At 37.4% G+C, this 20,056-nt stretch overlaps 1 protein-coding gene across 2 annotated transcripts in view; it reads left to right on the top strand.

Moving 5' to 3' along the window:
* KIF5B (kinesin family member 5B) overlaps positions 1-16,753 on the top strand; it is a 64,103-nt gene extending 47,350 nt beyond the window's left edge. For both annotated transcript variants that reach the window (XM_036758819.1, XM_036758818.1), the window contains exons 17-26: positions 3,166-3,283; positions 4,064-4,125; positions 4,215-4,324; positions 4,984-5,085; positions 6,138-6,198; positions 6,278-6,349; positions 6,494-6,598; positions 7,643-7,859; positions 11,286-11,418; positions 14,196-16,753. In XM_036758819.1, the coding sequence (XP_036614714.1) occupies positions 3,166-3,283; positions 4,064-4,125; positions 4,215-4,324; positions 4,984-5,085; positions 6,138-6,198; positions 6,278-6,349; positions 6,494-6,598; positions 7,643-7,859; positions 11,286-11,418; positions 14,196-14,202 (987 nt within the window). In that variant the 3' untranslated portion in view covers positions 14,203-16,753. The remainder of the gene's footprint in view (positions 1-3,165; positions 3,284-4,063; positions 4,126-4,214; positions 4,325-4,983; positions 5,086-6,137; positions 6,199-6,277; positions 6,350-6,493; positions 6,599-7,642; positions 7,860-11,285; positions 11,419-14,195) is intronic.
* Positions 16,754-20,056: the final 3,303 nt, after the last annotated feature.

Genomic DNA, 20,056 nt, shown 5'->3' with positions numbered 1-20,056 from the left:
TCTCATACTTCTCTGATCATTCTTATTGTCTTTTGACTCCTCTTCTTCCTCTCACTCTGTGAAATATGGTCACCTCCTAAGGCTTCAGTCTCTTATTCCATCTAGGATAAAATAATCCTAGAAGCCAGTGATTTGTATCAGATTTGTATGTACACAGATGTCCAGAGCACAAGTTATTCTAATGCTGGCAGGCAGTGTGTGACCTCATCAGTGTCACTGGAACTCAGTGCAGTGACACCAAGGACTGGAATGTGCCTCTGAAAGGGCATAGAAGAAAGAAGCTAGGTTGGTGTGGATAGAATAGCATTGCATGTTAAGAAGATAAAGTCACATGATGAATCCTGATTTGGGGGGTAGATTTTAAAAGGAAGGACAGTTAGGATCCCATAATAAAAATATTCTCTTCTGGGTATGACTAGAAGGCCACTGAAGTTTCTTACAACTCTAGAGTAAAGTTAGCCCGGAAGAGGTAAGACACTCTCAACAATGAAATTATGAAGATAGGAAAAAGAAATCATGCTGGTAATCAGTGTATGCACAGGGAACTCATCAGTCAGTTTAGATTTTCAAAAGACATTGAAAGAAGAGGGAAGGAAAGACAGCTAATAGCCGCCAAAGTTTGGGAGTGGTCATGCAGAAATCCTCTGAGGAGGGCTCAAGCTCAGAAGAAGCCAAGGCTGGGGGGCTGAAAACAAAATGGGCGCTTTAGCTACATTCAGGAAAAAAGACTTAAAGAAGGGATGAGGTCTCTGTTTGGGGAGAAGGGAGTGATAGTTGATGACCAGAAGAGTTAAAGTGGCTTGATTCATGTTTTGTTTTCTTTGCTAAGGAGAACAAACTTAGAAATGTAAAAGAAAATATGGCTGATAGGGAGCTGATACCCAAGATACCCTAAGTATGAGGTAGAGCAGCAGGACACCCTTAATGTTCCTGTGACCTCAACGAACACTCTCAGGATCTGAAAGATCCACAGATGGGGTTGCTGGGAAGGTCAAAGGTGGGTTGAGTTGTTGGAGGATTCGAGAAGGACCAGGGTCTCTGCTTTCAAAAATTAAGAGAATGCCATTCTTGTAGAAAACATGGGAAATAGAAGTGAAGTGAAAGTACAATTAGGAGGCTACAAAACTGCTGCTAAAGATACAAAGTAGTTAATCCGTAGTAGGTTGTGCTTTGCTGTCAGTTTGGAAGGAGATCTCCAGTGGCAGGCCCAGGAATCTGCTTGGTTCTGTACTTTTTAACATTTTAATCAGTGACTTGGATATTGGCATATGTGACATGTTTATCACATTTGCAGCTGACATGAAAATAGGAGGAATAGCTAACAGTGAATGACTAGGATTGGAAAAGATTTTGACTGACTAAATTGAGTAAGTAAGATGAAATTTGATAAATAAGTGGAAAGATTTACATTCGTTGAAAACCAGCTTCACAAGTGCACAAGATGACAAGGGCTGGCTAGACAACAATCCATCCAAAAAGATCTGGGGTTTTTAGTGAACAACAGCCTCAATGTGCTTCAGCATTGTGGTACGGTAACCATAAAAGCCAGTCCATTCTTTATTAAGTAAGAAACGTATACTCGGGGCAGCTAGGTGGTGCAGTGAGTAGAGCACCAGCCCTGGAGTCAGGAGGACCTGAGTTCAAATCAGCCCTCAGACATTTGGCACACTTACTAGCTGTGTGACCTTGGGCAAGTCACTTAATCCCAATTGCCCTGTCAAAAAAAAAAAAGAACTGTATACTAACCAAGAATAGCTATAGATAAAAATGCCACTTTATTATGTGGGCTGGTCACATCTGGAATGGCACATTCAATTCCAGGTGCCACAGTATAGAAATGATGTTGATAATCTGAGTAGCATTTAGAGGAGGGCAGTCATGCCATACTAGAATCATTTGAAGCACCTGGCAGTGTTTACCCTGAAGCAGAAGAGACTTGGCGGGAGGAGGGAGCAGGGAGTAGTCAATGCCTTCAGTTGAAGAGCTGTTGTCTGGAAAAGGCTCAGTCTTGCTCTGTTTGGCCCCAAAGGGCAGACCTAGGAGCAGCGGGTGGAAGCTGTCAAGGTACATTTAGGCTTGATGTCAGGAAGAACTTCTGAAAGTTCAGCTTTGCTGAAGATTTCCTGTCAGTAGAGGCTGGATGTATACTGCAGCAGACGGTAGAGGGCTTGCATTATATGGCCACCCAAGTTTCCATCCCTGAAGTTCTGTCATTCTGATGCAGCCACTAGGAGGGTGCAGGTTGAAGATGGGAAAAGCAGAAGGGATCAGGGTCTCAGGATGGGGAGCAAGGACACGTATGGAGAGATGGCTTGGCAAGAAGGACAGTCTCATCTGAGACAGGAAGAAGGAGAAAGGGGATTCAGTGTTAAAGTTGGCAGCCATTTTAGTAAAGCAAGTGGCAGGATCATCAACAAGATACATTAGGGAAGGAGATTTGAGGTATGTGGAGAAGGTTTGAAATAGTTGTTTTGATAAATATTGAGGTGTGAACCTGCTGCAAATGATACCTAAAATCTTAATATATCCTTTTTCGTGTTCTTCTTGAACAGAATTCTTAGGGGTAAGAAAGGGTCTTGGGGACCATAGTGAACTAGTAAAATTAACAACTAGTGATATGGAACCATTGTCAGGAAATTATGCTGTAATTAATGTAAGGTGATTTCTCAGGAATAGAATGTATAAGGCATACAGGATGATTATGTAGGGTGAAGTTAAATGGGAAAAAGCGTAGCAATATCACCATCGTTGCCCTCCCTTCAAGACTGTTGTTTTCCATTTGCACGTTGGCTAAGTTCTTTAAGATTTTAAATCTGGGGCTTAACTTTGTAGTTTACCGTATATTTGTTTTCTTTAAAATGTATTTATTTGCAAAAGCTTTTATTATCTCTTGCTACCCCTGCCAGCAGCGAACAGTCAAAAAGAAGAAAAGTCCTCAACAACAAATACTAATAGCTCAGTAAAACAAATTCCCAAATTGACCATGTCCAAAAATGTATGTCTTGTTATTTTATCATATTATTTGAAGATATTAATTGCCTGGAGTCCAATTTTTTATAAGATTTATTTTATTTCTAAGATTTTATAAGATTCTTTTGCCACCACAGTGGTTGAGATTTTTTTTTACTCCAAATCACTCCATATATATTTATTTTTATTTGAAAGCATGAAGCAAAAATCAAGTCATTGACCGAATACCTTCAGAATGTTGAGCAAAAGAAAAGACAGTTGGAGGAATCTGTGGACTCCCTTAATGAAGAATTAGTCCAGCTACGAGCACAAGGTACATGAATTCCTTACTATCCAGTGGATGTATTTCTTGCATTCTGAATTATACATGTGTATTTTGGGGCTATTTCCTTCATACTAACAAACTGGAGCCCCAGAAATTTCATTGGCTCAGCATCCTTTTCAATCACCTTTGAATTTTGACTAGCCAGTCTTAAACTGCCTTTGTCTTCACTGCCTAATTAGGCAAAGCCAGGTTAGTGATTTTGATTTTTTTTTTTTTACTACCAGCCTTTCAGAAATCACCCATGTTAATTCTGCCTTTCAGCCAACTTTTATTTGCACTAATGGAAGGTAGTAGAGATGGAGACTTGTTTTTTTGAAATTACATTTTAATCAGACTGATCTGGGAAACTACTTCATATATAATAATGAAGTCACATTAGAGACCTAGGTCACAAGGAATTGTAAACTATCCAGTTTCCCTGTAGAGTCTTCCTGTTCACATCTGCACCAAAGGCCTCCTGCTGCATTCTAGGAATAAATAATTCTCAGGCTGCTTGAAGGATCAGCCCTTCCCAGGAGCAGGAAAGGAATAAGTGTTTGAATTTCAAGGGACTTTGTATGTAAAGTAACAATAAATAAAGGAATTCAATATATCAGCAAAGCTTGTGGTTTTACTAACTACTAATGACTTTGAGGCAAGATTTGCAGTTTAGAATGCAAATATTTGAAAGGTTTTGGGGGTTGGCTAAATTATTGCTGCAGAGAAATGGACCATGTTTTCTGTAATTTATATTAGAAACTTTCTCATCTTTTCCTTTCCTCTGCCCAGAGAAAGTCCACGAAATGGAAAAGGAGCATCTAAATAAGGTTCAGACTGCAAATGAAGTTAAGGTAAGTTACTTTTTATGTCCTAATCTTAATTTTTAATACATCAGTGTTTATTTTTGACCTTTTGTTTGTTTAAAAAACCTCTATTTTAGCAAGCTGTTGAACAACAGATACAAAGCCATAGAGAAACTCATCAAAAACAAATTAGTAGTCTGAGAGATGAAGTTGATGCAAAAGAAAAACTTATTACTGATCTTCAAGAGTAAGTGTTCAATTTTTTATTTTAATATATTTGTTTATATATTTACAATTTAATTTCAACAATAGTGTATTTGGAGAGATTCAATGGGGAAAAATAGGATAATCTTTATATAAATAAACACATAAATAGGTATGGGTATCTATAACTTTTTCTTTGAATTTTGAAGCATTACACAAATGCAGAAATCAAAACCGCAGGTAGGATATTTTTCTGAAAAAGACACATCTGTGATTGAAACATTATAAGCTCTGAGTTAAAAACTTTGAAACTTTTAAGTTATTTTCATTTTAAAATGGAGTGGTGGAATTTCCTCTGTTTTCCTTTTTTTTAAAGTCTTAAGAAAAATCCTGGGACAATATAAGTTAAAAAAAATTGAAATTGCAAGCAAGCAAAACTAAAGTATGTAGGAATTATGGTCCTTACATATTACTGTTTATGCAAGTCTATGTATAAAACAGTATTATGTATGTCAAAAAGATCAGTTGTATGAATAATATTAGGCTTTTTTTCTTAAAATATGGAGCCCCATAGTAAAAGAGAAATCTTAGTTTAGATATGAGGAAAAACTTGACAGTGAAACTTTGAAATCTTAATACTTTCCTGAGTCTATTTTAACACGTTTTATGAAACTAATCTTACTTATGCCTTTTTTTCAATAGCCAGAATCAGAAAATGATGCTAGAGCAGGAACGCCTGAGAGTTGAACACGAGAAGTTGAAAGCTACAGATCAAGAGAAAAGCAGGAAACTACATGAACTGACGTGAGTGAGAATTTTAGCAAAGCCTAAAATAGGAGACTGTATTGGAGTAATGAGGAGAACCTGGGCCCAACATCAGGCTGCAGGCAAAATGTGGTCCACTGACTGCAGGCGGGTGGAACTCATCTTTAATACATACAAGTAATAAGCAATCTGGACCTGCCACACCTGCGTGCAGATGCTGTTGTGTTAGCTGACTGCTACCAGGTGTGAATCATTAAGGAGAGATGGTTTTGTTTACTTAATTCACTAGGTAGCAGGTATAGTAAATGCTTGATTATTCTTAAGTCAACCAGGTTCCTTTGGAACTAACAGTTTGTGATCTGGAAAGCTCACATAACTAACCCTACAGTTTTCTTGCTTCTCTGTTTTACAAGAGAACACACTAGCTGATATCAGAGATTTATTTTAAAAGCAGCTTCTGGAGTATATCATAATGACAGACCCAGACCCAGTCACCCACATCTCATGCATCTATGCTACTATACAATCATGACTAGTCACAATAAATGCCCTAGGTCATGTAAGATCTGGGAGCTCTTTCGGATTCATCAAAAGAAACTTCAGTTTATGTTTAGTATAGTTTAAGTGCAAAATAATATTTATCATGTTCTAATTCTCTGATAATTTAATATTTGCTTAACTCCCAGTTAACCACTTTATTCCACAACCATTGTTCTGATTCAAGAACACTTAAATCAGTACCAGTTGTTGGCTCCTTTTGTTCACCACTTCAAATAATTTTATATCATTTTAAAGCATTGCATTTTTCTTTGGAAATAATGTTCTATATATCCCATAAGAGTCTTGAACTCCAAATAGATTATATTGTTAAAATGTAAGATTTTCAACTAAAATTTCTTATTCAACCTAACAGTCTAGCTTATATTGGAAAAGATTTTTTTTTTCTCTCTCTGTTACATAAAGCCAGGTTTTATTGAACCCAGAAGATAAAATTGGTAACCTATACATGCATGCACACACACACACACACACACACACACACACACACATATATTTTTATATACACATATTTTTTTATTCCTTATTTTTAGCGTTATGCAAGACAGGCGAGAACAAGCAAGGCAAGACCTAAAGGGTTTAGAAGAGACGGTGGTAAGAGAATTTAAAATTTTGGATTTTATACTTACCCAAAGTATGAAATATTAAGGTGCAAAAATGTTTTTCATTCAAGGCAAAAGAACTTCAGACTTTACACAACCTTCGGAAGCTCTTTGTTCAAGACCTGGCCACAAGAGTTAAAAAGGTAATTTAACATCATTCACATTCTTGTAATGGTCATTTAATTTTATTTATAAATTTCATTCTCATGCCTTTAGTTTATCTTAGTTTTCTTTAATAGTTATATTTGTTTGCATATTGAAGTGATTCATTATCTTTTTGTTCTCAGAGTGCAGAGATTGATTCTGATGATACTGGAGGCAGTGCTGCCCAAAAGCAGAAGATCTCCTTTCTTGAGAATAATCTTGAGCAGCTCACTAAAGTACACAAACAGGTAAGAAAATAGAGATAGAATGACTTGTAGAAATGGCAATTATTTGGAAGGCTTTTATAATTTTGTCTGTCATTCAAAGGCCTTCCAGTCTCTCTGGTCTAGAATTCAACAGGACATGTTTTCAGACCCTGAGTTTTTCTATTAACTACAGTATATAAACAAACTCCCAAGAACTTTAGAGGATTTGAGGAGGTGAGAGGAGGCTCCCTGATATCTCCCTCCCTGAGAGTAGGGTAGTGAAACCATATAATTTTGTAGTCTGCAGGTTCTTGAAGTTTAGTGAGCACTGATGGGTCCTCCATTCCCAGTTTCCCTTCCCATGCCCCAACCCCTAGTTCCCTGATCAGTAAAATGTGAATCTTTACAGTTTTACCAAGATTTGGACAAGATTTAGTTCCTCAGTAAACGTATGAACTGAATGAGATAGTGTTAGTGTAATAAAGCAAATAAAATTTGTATACATAAGAAGTGTGTCACTTGAGATGATTTTTATTAATTTGATTTTTTTTTTCCATTTAAACCTGACCTGTAATTTCATTGGTGTGGGGAATGCCCAGTGAGGAAGCTCTGTCTTCCCATGCCAAGCTGCACCTGCTCAGCAGCCCACTCTGAGAGAATAGAGTGACCTCAAGCCCTGAAAGGCTACAGAACTTGGCCAGGGTCACACAAGATTTGTCCCAGGCATTAGCCAAGGCCAGCTCTCTGTCCATTTTGCTGTGCTTCCTCTCTGTTTGTTTTATTTTGGGGATAAATGAGTATTTGAGTTCAACTGACTGGGAAAAAATCACCAGCAAGTAGTAGATCTGGGATTTCAGCTCAGGTCATCAGACCCCACAGCCAAAGGGCTCTTCCTCCTACACCTGCAGCCACTTTGGCAGAAATACGTGTCCTCTACTGTGTTCATTCCCATGTCGCCTTTCTCTGAAGGAAGAGCAGGAGCAAGTTGCCTTTGTTAAAAACAAAAATGCCAGAAAACATGTTTTCCTTTTAACGAATGTGGATAATATTCTAAAGAGTAAATCATTCACTTTGACTTACCCTCAGTTGGTACGTGATAATGCAGATCTTCGCTGTGAGCTTCCAAAATTGGAAAAACGACTTAGAGCTACAGCTGAGAGAGTTAAAGCTTTGGAGTCTGCTCTGAAAGAAGCCAAAGAAAATGCCTCTCGGGATCGTAAACGCTATCAGCAAGAAGTCGATCGGATTAAGGAAGCAGTCAGGTCAAAGAACATGGCCAGGAGGGGACATTCTGCACAGATTGGTTAGTAGAACATGGAAAAGAGGTTTTCTTTTTTCCCCTCTGAAACTATTCTTATTCTCTCTCTCTCTCTCTCTCTCGTTTTTAAGTTTTCAGCATTCACTTTTTATAAGATTTTGAGTTGTAAATTTTCCCCCTACCTCCCCCCTTCCTCAGGGTGGCATGCAATCTGATAATCATATTAAACATTTCCATATTAGTCGTGTGGTGAAAGAAAAATCAGAACAAAAGGGAAAACCACAAGAAAGAAAAAACAAAAAAAGATTAGTGCTTCCATCTGCATTCAGACTCCGTAATTCTTTCTCTGGATGTGGATGGCATTTTCCATCATGAGTCTTTTGGAGCTGTCTCAGGTCATTGCATTGCTGAGAGGAGAAGAGTTTTTAACTGTCTTTTTAGACCAGATGACTTTCATGTAGACAATAATAACTTGATTTATTTCGGATGTGCTGTGTGTGCTCTAAAGCTGCATGAGAGATGTTTAGGGCTTGGTCTTCAAAATGTTCACCAAAGGGCTTTTCCATTTACGGACATAAACTGCATTTCTCTGTGCTTACAGAGTGTACTGTGCAGCGTATAGAAAAACTACAAACCAGAATCAGAAATTCTAGAAGTGCGCACTACTTACTTAGATTACTAAATGACAAAGTTGAAGCTAATTGCAAATCACCAAGCTTCGTTTAACAAGACAACATCATTTCATTCTCATACCTCTATGATCCTTTTGTGGAATTAAATGACTTTAGTTGTCGGCATGAAAAAAATTTTGTTTTCTAAATTGGTTAAATCAGTATTTTGTTCATGTTGCTAAATGGCTAGTTCTTGAATTCGTGATTCTCTAAAAACAGTTTAAAAGAAATGAAATCAAAATTTTTTTGATAGTTACTTTAGCTTTGAATTTCGTAATGCTTTCCACTAATAAACTTTATATATACATCAGTGGATTGGATCTTTAATTTCATCAGTTTAGAAGTTCCCTTCAAAGTAGCACGATTGAAACCTCCCCCACCTTTCCTACCATGTGATTTTTGTCTAAATACTCACATACTCTATTATAGAGAATCCATCTAGCTTGGTGAAGGGCTTTTTTTTAGGTCTTACAATATGGGGGTGTACTAGGACAACTTTCAAGCTGTCATTCTATTTTTTATTCATCATCCTTGTTAACGATATATGCCACCTTTTTCTTTAAAAAAAAATTCAATTAGCAAGCATTTATTTTTTCTTCCTCATTTGGAAGAAAAAAATAAAAACAAAATCCTTTGAACAAATAAGTATAGACAAAACAAATTCCCATACTAGCCATGTCCAGAAACGTGTGTTTTATTCTGCATTTAGTCCATCAAAGGTTCTCTTTTATGCCAAGAGTTCTTGACGCTTTGTTTTCACAACTATCAGTAAATGAGCTGTAAGCTACATCATAATGTAAACAAGTCTGCTATTCAGAAGCAGTATATTTGGAGAGTATGTGCCAACGAAACACTGGCTTCCATGAGTTAAGCGTGGGTATTAAAAGTGAAAACGTTTTGTGGCCCTTCTAAATATCTTGGAGAGAGAGACAGGGAAGCTGATTACTCTCCCCCTCCCCATCCTCTCATAAATATGTTTATGTACCTGTGATGTACAACAAGGCTGTCCATAATGCAGCCCGAAGTGTGATTTATGCGACCCACCTACAGAAATTTACATAAACGCTTTAGTAAATGAAGCCGAGCTACCACAGAGCTCTCACTGAAATGGCAAATCAAAATATATTGTCTGTTGTTTCAATGAAAGCCTAAGGTTGGACAGCCCTGATGTACAACGTCCTTTGCTAGGTACTGGAGATAACAAGACAATTCCTGGGTCCTTTTCAGAACTTCAAAACATGCCCAAGGTTCAAGTGAAGGGGAAAGTTAGAGGACCTAGCAGAGAGAAAATGAAATAGGAAGAAACTAGTGCTGTTCACTGTCCTGCAAAGCTGGGAGAGCTGACTATTTCACAGAGGAGGCTCCCAGGGCCTGGAAAAACAGGCCTGAAAACAGAACATTGGACTTGACAAGTCGGGAGGGGATGTTTTTTGAAAGAGTCGGTTCAGTTGAGGGGTGGGGCAGTAAGAGCCACGTTACAGGAGTGGGCAGGAAGGGTGGGAGGGCAAAAGTACCTTAGCTTCATCAGAGCTTATTTGCAGATGTTGTAAAAGAAAGTGGTCAGGGTTTTTTCTTTTCTTTTTTTTTTTTCATTATCTAATGCCTCGTAAAGAACTCCATTATGTTATCCATCCTACATCTTTGGTGAACTACTAAACGTAGAGAAGTGGAATCAATCTCAAAAGGAAATTCGGCCACTAAACAATACATAAGGATCCCTGTGGGCTGCACATTGACTTGGAAAACCACATAATCTGTGTTCTGTTTTATTTTTATTTATTTTGTTAAGTATTTCCCACAATTATATTTTAATGTGGTCCATGTAGCATGCTGGAGTGTTACCTCTGCAGTAGAACATTTTAGGTTGTGTTTAGTTGTGTTCTGATCTCTAAAGAAGATTAGTTGCTTTTTTATTATTAAAAGTCTGCATCAGTTAATAACCTACCTATAATCACCATTACTAGGAGAAAGATCCAAAATAATCTCATCATTCAGTCAGTAAAGCAGCATTAAGTACCTACTACGTGCTAGGCACTGGATATACAGAAAAAATAAATGTTCCTGCCCCACAAGAAGGGCCCCCAACAAGGGGTGTGGGGGTGTGGGGGTGTGTGATGTATGCATACAAAAAAACAGACAAATATGGAGCGGGGGGGGGGGGGGGGGGGGGGGGGGGGGGGGAGTAGAACTAGAAAAGGTGACTCCCTCATCAACCAGCTCCAAAACCTTATATAGATTGGCACGTTAATTGAAGCAAAAGCCAAAAAAGCTTTGAGTGCAAGCCCCGGAACGTTCCTGCCCTTGTGGCAGAGGCCTCAGCATGTTGTTCAAAAGGACCTCACAGAGAAACTATGGCATATTTTGTTGGAACAGTAGTGTGTCTGTGTCTGCTTGTTACAAAGACAGACGGGAGGTGGGGGGGGGGGGGGGAGGCACGGCAGGGAGTGAGTTGATGTGACTTCAGTACTTTAAGAGAGCTGTGGTTTCATCCATGTGGGCTCAAATATTGAAGTTGATGCTGTAGATTTTGAGGTAGTATTAATCTGTTTTTAGAATCAAAAATAGTGTGCAGGTAGATGTGAAGAGCTCATCTGATTATTGTTTTACTTTGTGGTTTGGTTTTTTTTTGACATAGCAGTAGAACTCACTTTTTTTCCAGCCTAAACTCATAAAGACACAAAGACCACTAAGAAAAGGAGATGTTGTGATACATACTTATGGAGGAAGAAATCATACTGTTTTAATTGCTTGAAGAATTATGATAAATAGTGTTCAAAAGTCATTCTTTACTTTTATTTAGCTAAGCCCATCCGTCCTGGACAGCATCCAGCTGCTTCTCCAACTCATCCAAGTGCAATTCGTGGGGGAGGTGCATTTACTCAGAATAGCCAGCCTGTGGCAGTTCGTGGTGGTGGAGGCAGACAAGACAAAGTGTAAGTATTTGTACTTGTAAATTTTCTGTTTTGGGTTTTTTTTTTTATACTATGCTCATTGGGGATCAAAGAAGAGTAGAAAAACTTAATTGAGATACTTCATTTTGAAATGTTTTAAATAACTTTTTGAAGCTTTATTAGAATCAAGATTCCTAAAGGAATTCTAATTTTTATTGTTAGTGAAGTATATATGTGCTATAGAAATTATTTTTTAAAACCATTTTTAATGTAATAGCTATAATTTTGACTTAGACTTTGTGTACTGGCCAGGTAATCAGTAATTAGATGTTAATTTAGTGGTTGTCTGAAATACTGCAAAGATCAGAGGGCAGCAGAAAACATTGCACGATGACCAGTTACTGATGATAGAAAGATACATAGTCTGTTACTGAAGACCCCAGATGCTCCCCTGCAGGACCCAGCTAGAAGTGATCTGTTTCCTCTAGTTATTCACAGAACTCTGCCTGAAGATCTCTCTTAGACAGCTGCCGTCATCTGACTTTTCGTACAGTTGTTTGTCTACAATTCTAGACTCCTTTACTATATTAAGTATTCTTGAGGGGAAGGCTGTCTCTAATCTTTTCTCCAGAGCACATTCCCCATTTTGGCTTTTCCCTTTCCCACACATTCAGTCATTTGTCAGGTTGTGTCAGTTTCACCTCCATCATCTCTCAGATGATCCTCTTTATTCCCATTGCCTCTAACTTCACAGAAGCTGTTATAATCACATCTGAATATTTGCAGTAACCTCTATTCTGTTCCTCTTTCCTTCAAACCATCATTCATGCTGATGGTAGAGCTGATTGGTATATGAGGAAAGTTAGCCATCTCTCCTCTTTTCTAAACCCATCAATGGTTTCCTATTGCCTGCCCAATCAAGTTCAAACTCTTTAGTCTAGCCTTCAAAGCCTTTTCCATTATGAGAAATTCCCTGCCTTTCCAGCCTCATCTTACACTGTTTCAGTCTGTGTGTGTTCCATTTCCCCCAAACTAAACTACTTACCCTCTCCCATGTACATCTTGTACTGTCCTATATCCAGGCCTTTGTTCATAAATCACACGCTCCCACTTCTATAGCCCTTCTTCTTAGACCTTACATAGGATATAATTTGTAGTCTTCATGCTTATGCATCATTCTGCATTATAATTTATGCACTCGTTGTAGCCCATTATTAAGTTGTGAGGTCCATGGGGGCAGCAATTACATTTAGTTTTAACTACCACCAGAACCTGGTGCTGTGCTGTGTGCATTGTAATCGCTTAATAATTTATTTGTATTAGGAAACAAAGCAGTGGTATGGAGGTTCATCTGTTCAGAAAAATCAGTCAAAGAATTTTGAGCTGGACAGGATCTTTGAGATCATTTGATCTCTTTCACAAATGAGGAAACGAGACCCAGAGATGTTAATTAACTTGTCCAGAATTGTACAGTTTTAGATACTCAGGTAGTTGTCAGAGCCAGCCTCAGTACTTGTCTCCTGACTTCCCACCCAGTATTTTCTGCCCTATGATAACTTCATTATCTTTTGTTAAAAAATATATCATCAAATGTTTCACAAATGCCTCAAAGATGTATGATTTCACTTTGATGACTCCCATCATTACCAGTCATAATCCCTCCCGTAAATGGATAGTTTTCTGAGTTGCTCTGGTCAAAAAAATTCAGCAAGCATCTGGTACAGCCTTCTGGACCAGCTCTGCATTCTACCCGTGTGCCTCACAGACACCTCAAGGGAAGAGCCATCTCAGGAAGCATTGCTTGACCTGGATAGAAGGAAGTACTGGAAGAATTCAAATATTAAATAGTTCTAATGTTTGGTGGGCCTTTGCTTATTGGTCGCAATTATATACAATTTGGATGAACTGCATGCTAATTTAGATTGTTGTGCTTCCTGTTTGGGTCAGGCTTTAGGAAGCCTCAGAGGTGCTTGCCCTAAAAACAGCCAATTAGTTTTTGAGGATGGACCTTACAGTGGCTATCATGTATAAACTGAACCACTCCTTCTCGAGAACTTGGAAGAGGGACAATGTTGTGCTTAAAGTAGCTTGAATTTTGAACTTTAGTGCAGCGTAGCAGCAGTTTTGCCACATGAGGGAGATGGAACGCTCTCTGTACTTTAGCTGTGTTGGCAGCATTCGAAACTGTTTTGAAATAGGTTCAATGTATTGTTTGTTCTGTATAGTAGAGATGCACCACCCAACCCACCCCATTCCCCCATCCTAAAGAACGGCTGGAGAGACATAGTGTGAATGTTCTTGTAAAGTAACCTGAGATGGTTTTATCTTAAAAATGCTGGTGTGACTGGAACATTCAGACTCATTCCTTCTACTAGAAAAACAATTCAAAATCCCATCGTTCTTACTGACTCTATTATCGCTAAGCTCTGTGTGGGCCAATTTTAGTACTTCTCCCTGGTTAAGGCTCCCTACAGCACCTGACAGAATGGCAGATAACTTTCTCCCTCTTTTTTCTTCATTCCATTTCTCCACCTTTTCATTTCCCCTCTGCTATGCTTGCCAGCACAATCAAAACCATTGCTTATGCTTTCCAGTGGTTCTAAAAACTAAAAAGGTTATTAGCTTTTATTAGCTTGTTTGTTTCCCTTTTTTGAAAGTTTGATGAGTAAGGTCGTTATTGTTGTAGCTTTAACAAGTATTAAATTATTGGTCAGTTTTAATCTAGCTGTTTCAAAATTGTATCACCTAACTTCATAATTACATCAGAAAATCAAGAATTATTTGTAAATTGAAATAATTTTTCTTTTTTCTCCTTTCAGCTGTTGAAGATGATGTGTTATCAAGCAGAGAAGAGAGAGCCTCATTCCATGACTATAATCTCTCCCCTCCAGGGATTATAGGATTATAACTTTTTTAAATGTATAAATTATACCTGGCCTGTACAGCTATTTCCCACCCAACTCATCTTGCAAATTCTGCTGACTCTCAACACAACTAGAGTGCAATTTTGGCGTCTTGGAAAATTGACATGTAATTTCAGAGTGTAGCCCTGTTCATGACACGATTTGTCTTTCATGTCTTAAATTTAGTCTGCACTGTGCCAAGTTGAATGTACTCTACAGGTTTAAAACAAATTTTAGTTTGTTACCTTCCTTGTTTTGTGTGTGTTTTCTTGTTTTAGGGAACATGGAACAAGGTTGGAGTTTAGATTTGATATTGTTTTACCACTTACAACACTATGTGTCCCACTGTGTGTATCAGGGCAGCACTTAAAGACTCCTGGAAACGACATCAGGGCTAAAATTTTTTTGTATGGTTTCTGAAGTGTGCTTCTGAAAATCATTTGGGCACTGAAATCTTGAAACTGTGTAACTAGACATTTCAGTTTCAACCAGGCTGCTTAACTGTTAATCTGATGAAATGCCTGTTGCCAGGTTATTTTTAGTTAAATACTATATATTAACAAGTAAACCTGAGTTTACACAAAAGAAATTGGTTTGGCAAAGGAACATTTTTATGTGTTGTTCCTGATTCTATATACAATATAGTTTGATGGGGTGAAAATATCCTGCTTCATTCCGGTTAGCCTACTAGCTAGCACAGAAATCTGACAGTTAATTTATCATCTCTAACATAGCAAAAGGAACTAGAAGGGTCTACAACTAAATTTAATTTCTTATTCTCATGTTCTCAGTACTATATCAATGACCTAAATTTAGCCTTTGGAAATTGAGAAAATGTGAAGTAGCTTAAGCAGCTAGATAATTATGTAAAACACACTGATGCACATAAAATAGGAATTAGTTCATTTTGGTCACCCATCCCTGAGGTGTGTTTTAAGACTGTTCTACACTGAGTTGTACACTATAATTTATTTCTGGTTTAGTCTAGAAATATTGGGATGTTTACTCCAAACCTTTTATATTAAATGAATCTTTTCTTTTTTGCCTTGTTTGCAAGAGTCACTAGTATATTCATGAAATAAAATGGTTTCTTTTGTTGGCTTTAGTCCATGATTTTGTAATTAGATCTAGACTTTTTACCTATTACTCCCAGTTCCTCCTTAGAGGATTGAAATGAATCAACAGTTTCATTTAGAAAATAACATCGATGATATGGAAAAGAGATCTCAAATCTTTGCTTCTTCTAGGGCTTTTAGTAGGATTCAGGGAAAAGTTGGGGTTTGGGAGCTATTCATCAGATAGTGTAGGAACTCTGTGAAGTTCTCTATTAGGATATTGGTGGTAAAATAACTTTTTAGCAAAGTTTTATATACAAATGTTTGTATTATGAAATTTGGAGCCATTATCAGAAGTTTCAGACCCTAATTGGCTTATTTTTCTATTTCCTTAACTACTGTAATTTCCACTTTTTGTAATAATTTTGATTTAAAGGGTGAATTTATTTATTTATTTTTTTATTAACAGCCAGAAATCCTTGCTGTTGCAGTCTATAGCCCTTAAAGCGGTTATGTTGCTTTTAGGACTAATCAAAAAAGAAGCACTCCAAAACTCAAGAGGAAATCTTTTTGTGCAGCAAGATAGGTGATTTTACTAAGAAAGAAAATCCTGCAACATTTATGATGAAGACAAGAGTTTTCTAAATGAAAACCCCTTTGTCATTGCCTGCCTAATGGGTGCATATACTTAGACGTTTGTATTTCACTTCTGACTGAAAACTGGTTTCCTTGAAAATAGACATAAATGAAGCAGATTTTTTTTCTCTTTTGTCTGTCTATGGTAGTTTCATTCCTGTAAGTAAAGTATCACGGGTATCGGTGCTGAGCATTGCTGTGTAACAGTGCAATTGTAACTAGCATGTAGCTCACGATATACATTACCTTTTTATATCTTAATAATTTTTTTAATTTCTAATTTTAAACTTTTTGCAAAGTTTACCAAGAATTACATCTAAAATTTTTAAAAGAATCTGCTCTTTGGTTCTGCTACGGTAGGTCAATGGAACAGAACATTTACTCTTTGTAAATGAACATTTTGTCTCTAATAGGACCCTGATGCAATGCTATTTCAATTTTCAGTATCCCTTTTTTGGAGTGGATTTTATTTTATGTTCCTCTGAATTGTCTTGTTAAATGGTTTAGAAGAAAAACTCAGTGAAATAAAAGAATAATATTTATTCATGGTGATCAATTAAATTATTTGCATAATTTAAGGTTACTGACTCACTGCTGTGTGTAACTCTAAATTTGACATGAGATTGACATGAGTGAATCTACCTGTGGAATACGTTGGCTTAATTTCAGTGCGTGAAGAAGATACATTCAAAGATAATTGGTTTGGGGAAGACGCCATATAGTTTTAATTTAACCTGCATGCTGTAAATGTATTTGTGTTTAATAAAGAGAGAAAAAAAAACACTGAAATTTAGTGACTTTATTATAACTTTGAAATCAAGTGTTCTTGTTCTGTTTTAGTAAGACCAAACTACTTTTCTTTTGGCGTGATGGGAGTTGTATACAGACTGCTTGTTAATATCTTTATATTCATTTTCTAAACTTTTATTGTAGCCTTTATGGGTAGCAGATGTTAAACATCTCTAGTCTCAGGAATTATGAGGTAGCAATGGATTATGCCATCAATTTTTCCTGTTTCATTTCCATTATAAAGGTTCATTTGGGCTTAACAACTGACTTTATTGAGTTTCAAGTTTGAATGTGGCCTGAAATTTTATCTTTGAGATTATTAGTGGACATATAAATCCAATAGGAAAAACAAATTTTAAAAGAGGAACTTGCTTTCTTCCTCTAAGTTATTTTGTCTTTACCTAGAGAAATGGATAGTGACAAGAAGGATAAATATGCTTTTTATACATTGTAGGTCCTCAGTGTCAAAAACTGTATGCAGTATAGGTTATGGCTTTTCCTAAATCAGTCACAAAAGCATCCAAGTGATAGCATCTTGCAGTGCTCCCCATTTCAAAGTGAATTACAAGGTAAGTGCATACATTTAGGGAAGTGTTAAATAAAAAGTTCAGAACTTTGTAAATTTGCATATTGAGAAGTAGAATTGGGGGGAGATTGTTACAGGATTTCTAAATGAACGGCTCATAGAATGGAATAATAACATCCAAAGGTTTGATGGAAAAAGTGACCTAAATAGCATGCTTATTAAAGCATTTAGTAAACTCTAAAGTGCTTATAAATGTGAGTTGTTACCATAACACCCTTTAATTATAGCCCAAGATGACAACTAATTCAAACATTAAATGGAACACAGGGAGAGAAACTGTAGGAAGAAAGAGCACTATAGCAAAAATTTACTAAACTGCTGTCAAATAAGAATAGAAGGATTAGGAGAATAACAGGCTTATGAGTACACACTGCCCAGAACTCCGACTCCACCGTAATAATGGGCAGTTGGTGACCAGTCCGCTATGGTCCCACTGACCCAGGACAGCAAGGAACAGGAGCAGCAGGAGGCCTTAACTAACTTCTTTATCTCGTGGACCTCTTTTTGGAATAATGTTTTTAAATGTGTAAAGTAGGATTACAAAGGAAACCAATTATGCTGAAATAGAGTTACTGAAATATTTTAAACAGGATCATAGACCAGAAAGTCTTCATGATCCAAGGAAAATGTGACCCATTGGACTGTTTAGTGCATGAAGGTTCAGTCTCCCAAGTTCAAGCTCAAAAAATCCCTTTTAAGATCTTGCTCTAGAAATAGGATTTGAAGCTGTGTGACTCCAAGACTCGTTCTTTGAGGCAGCTAGTAGCAAAGTAAGTATTGCTTAAGACCTGGATGCAGGAAGTCTCCTGCCTGAGGCACACATTAGCTGTGTGACCCTGGGCAAGTCTCTTAATCTCTGTGCCTCGGTTTCCTCATCTGTAAAATGAGCACAGCACCTTTTTCACACAACTGTCCTGAGGGTGAAGTGAGATAACACTTGTTAAGTGCTTGGCATAGTGCTTGGCATATAGTGAGTGCTATGTAAATGTTAGCTGCTGTTAGAGAAAATGCCATACATAATCCCTGGAAACAAACCCACCTAAGCTCCGACCCTCCCCCCACAGTCTAAAATTGGATAAAAAGAGGTAGTCAGGAAAGTGTATAAATATAAGTTATTTTTCAATGTTTGAGTGCTTTTCAATTTCATGATCCTCTTTGTTGAGACTGATAGGACATGACCCAGAGTGCTTGGAGAAGGAAAAATCAAGAATTACGAAATGGCAAAGTGGTAAGGGTCAACTAGTCTGTCTTCCACCGGCTATCCATTATGCCTTATATACTATACTTAAAAACCCCCCTTTAGGTGAAGTACTTGTATGTAGTATTTCTATGCTTGTATCTAGAGTGCCACTAAGCTATCAAGTTTTCAGTTTCGATAGAACAATTAGCTGGGCACTTTCGTGCATTGTGTTGCGATCAAATTGCATTACTAATTTCATCCTGCCATCTCTTACCTCCTTGCACGCGTGCTTTTGTCTCCCATGCCAAAAATACATTACTTAGTCGTCTTTGCTTGTCACAGAAGTCTTTTCTTTCTATTTAAGGCTTTGCTCAGTTGCTGTCTCCTCTCAAACTTTCCCAGTTTTCTCACACTTGTGAGTGTTGTATCCCTCAAATTTTCCTAAAATATTTTCAACTTCCTCGTACTCACATTTTACTTTGCATTATTATACTTATTTCTGCAAATTTCATGTAAAGACTTTTTTTCATCCCCCAACACTAAACACAATGCTTAGCACATAGTGGGCATTTAATAAACATTTGAGTGAATTGATCCAACATTATAAGAGTTCATTGCATAGGGGAAGGACATGTTCAGAAATTCATATGTTGCCAAAACAAAAGGTGCTGATATTTTTTTAAAGAATTTACTCTGTTCCAAGTTAGTTTATATGGCTTTTCATCATTTTTGTTCTATTTCAAGTTGCCTTGGTTATAAGTAAGAAATCTTCCTAGATTAAATAATGGAATAGATCCGTGATCTCATCAATATTTATACTCCCTTCAAGGATGCAAATCACAGACCATTTACATGTTATCCCATTTTAACTTATCAGTATTCTCTCATAAGTAGTCCATAAAGATCCATCCAACCCACTACAAGGACATCTTTAAGTATTCTGTAGCTTGGTGGTCCTCAGTTGTCAGCCTTGTTTTCCTAGCTCCCATCATGTGAAGACCTTTTGTAGTAAAGTATTTCCTAGAGATCTTCTACATCACTTCTGGCATGTAATCGCTGCCAGTACTATGCTCTAGCCCATCTTTAGCTAATGTTTCTCCTATTGATCTTTCATTCATTCACAATTTCACTTCTGAGATTGTGGTCAGGCATTCTTGGTCAGGTATTGGTTGGACTGAGTGGGATTCTAAGTACTAAGAAACCAAAAGCATGAAATGGAAAAGAGCACTGGACTAGAGAAATGGAAAACTATCTACCTCTAGCCAAGTGTCTGGGCAAGTCATTTAACCCTGTTAGGTGGGCTTGGGTTATCTAATCTCTGCTTTCATTCGCAGCCATACAACCTCGTCAGAATGTTTAAGTCATTCCCAAATGCTGGATGTTTTGTTAAGTCCTTAATACTTAAAAATACTAAAGTGTTAGTGAAGACCTATGATTTCATTGGTATAGAGAACTCTGGTTCTCTATTCCCTCAACTAATGCACAAGTTTAAGTCTTAAAGAAATACCTGGCCCGGTGAGAAGTTAAAATG

This window comes from Trichosurus vulpecula, chromosome 5, assembly GCF_011100635.1.
Source record: "Trichosurus vulpecula isolate mTriVul1 chromosome 5, mTriVul1.pri, whole genome shotgun sequence".
Classification (NCBI taxonomy): Eukaryota; Metazoa; Chordata; class Mammalia; order Diprotodontia; family Phalangeridae; genus Trichosurus; species Trichosurus vulpecula.
This window is presented reverse-complemented; position numbering and strand designations above follow the sequence as displayed.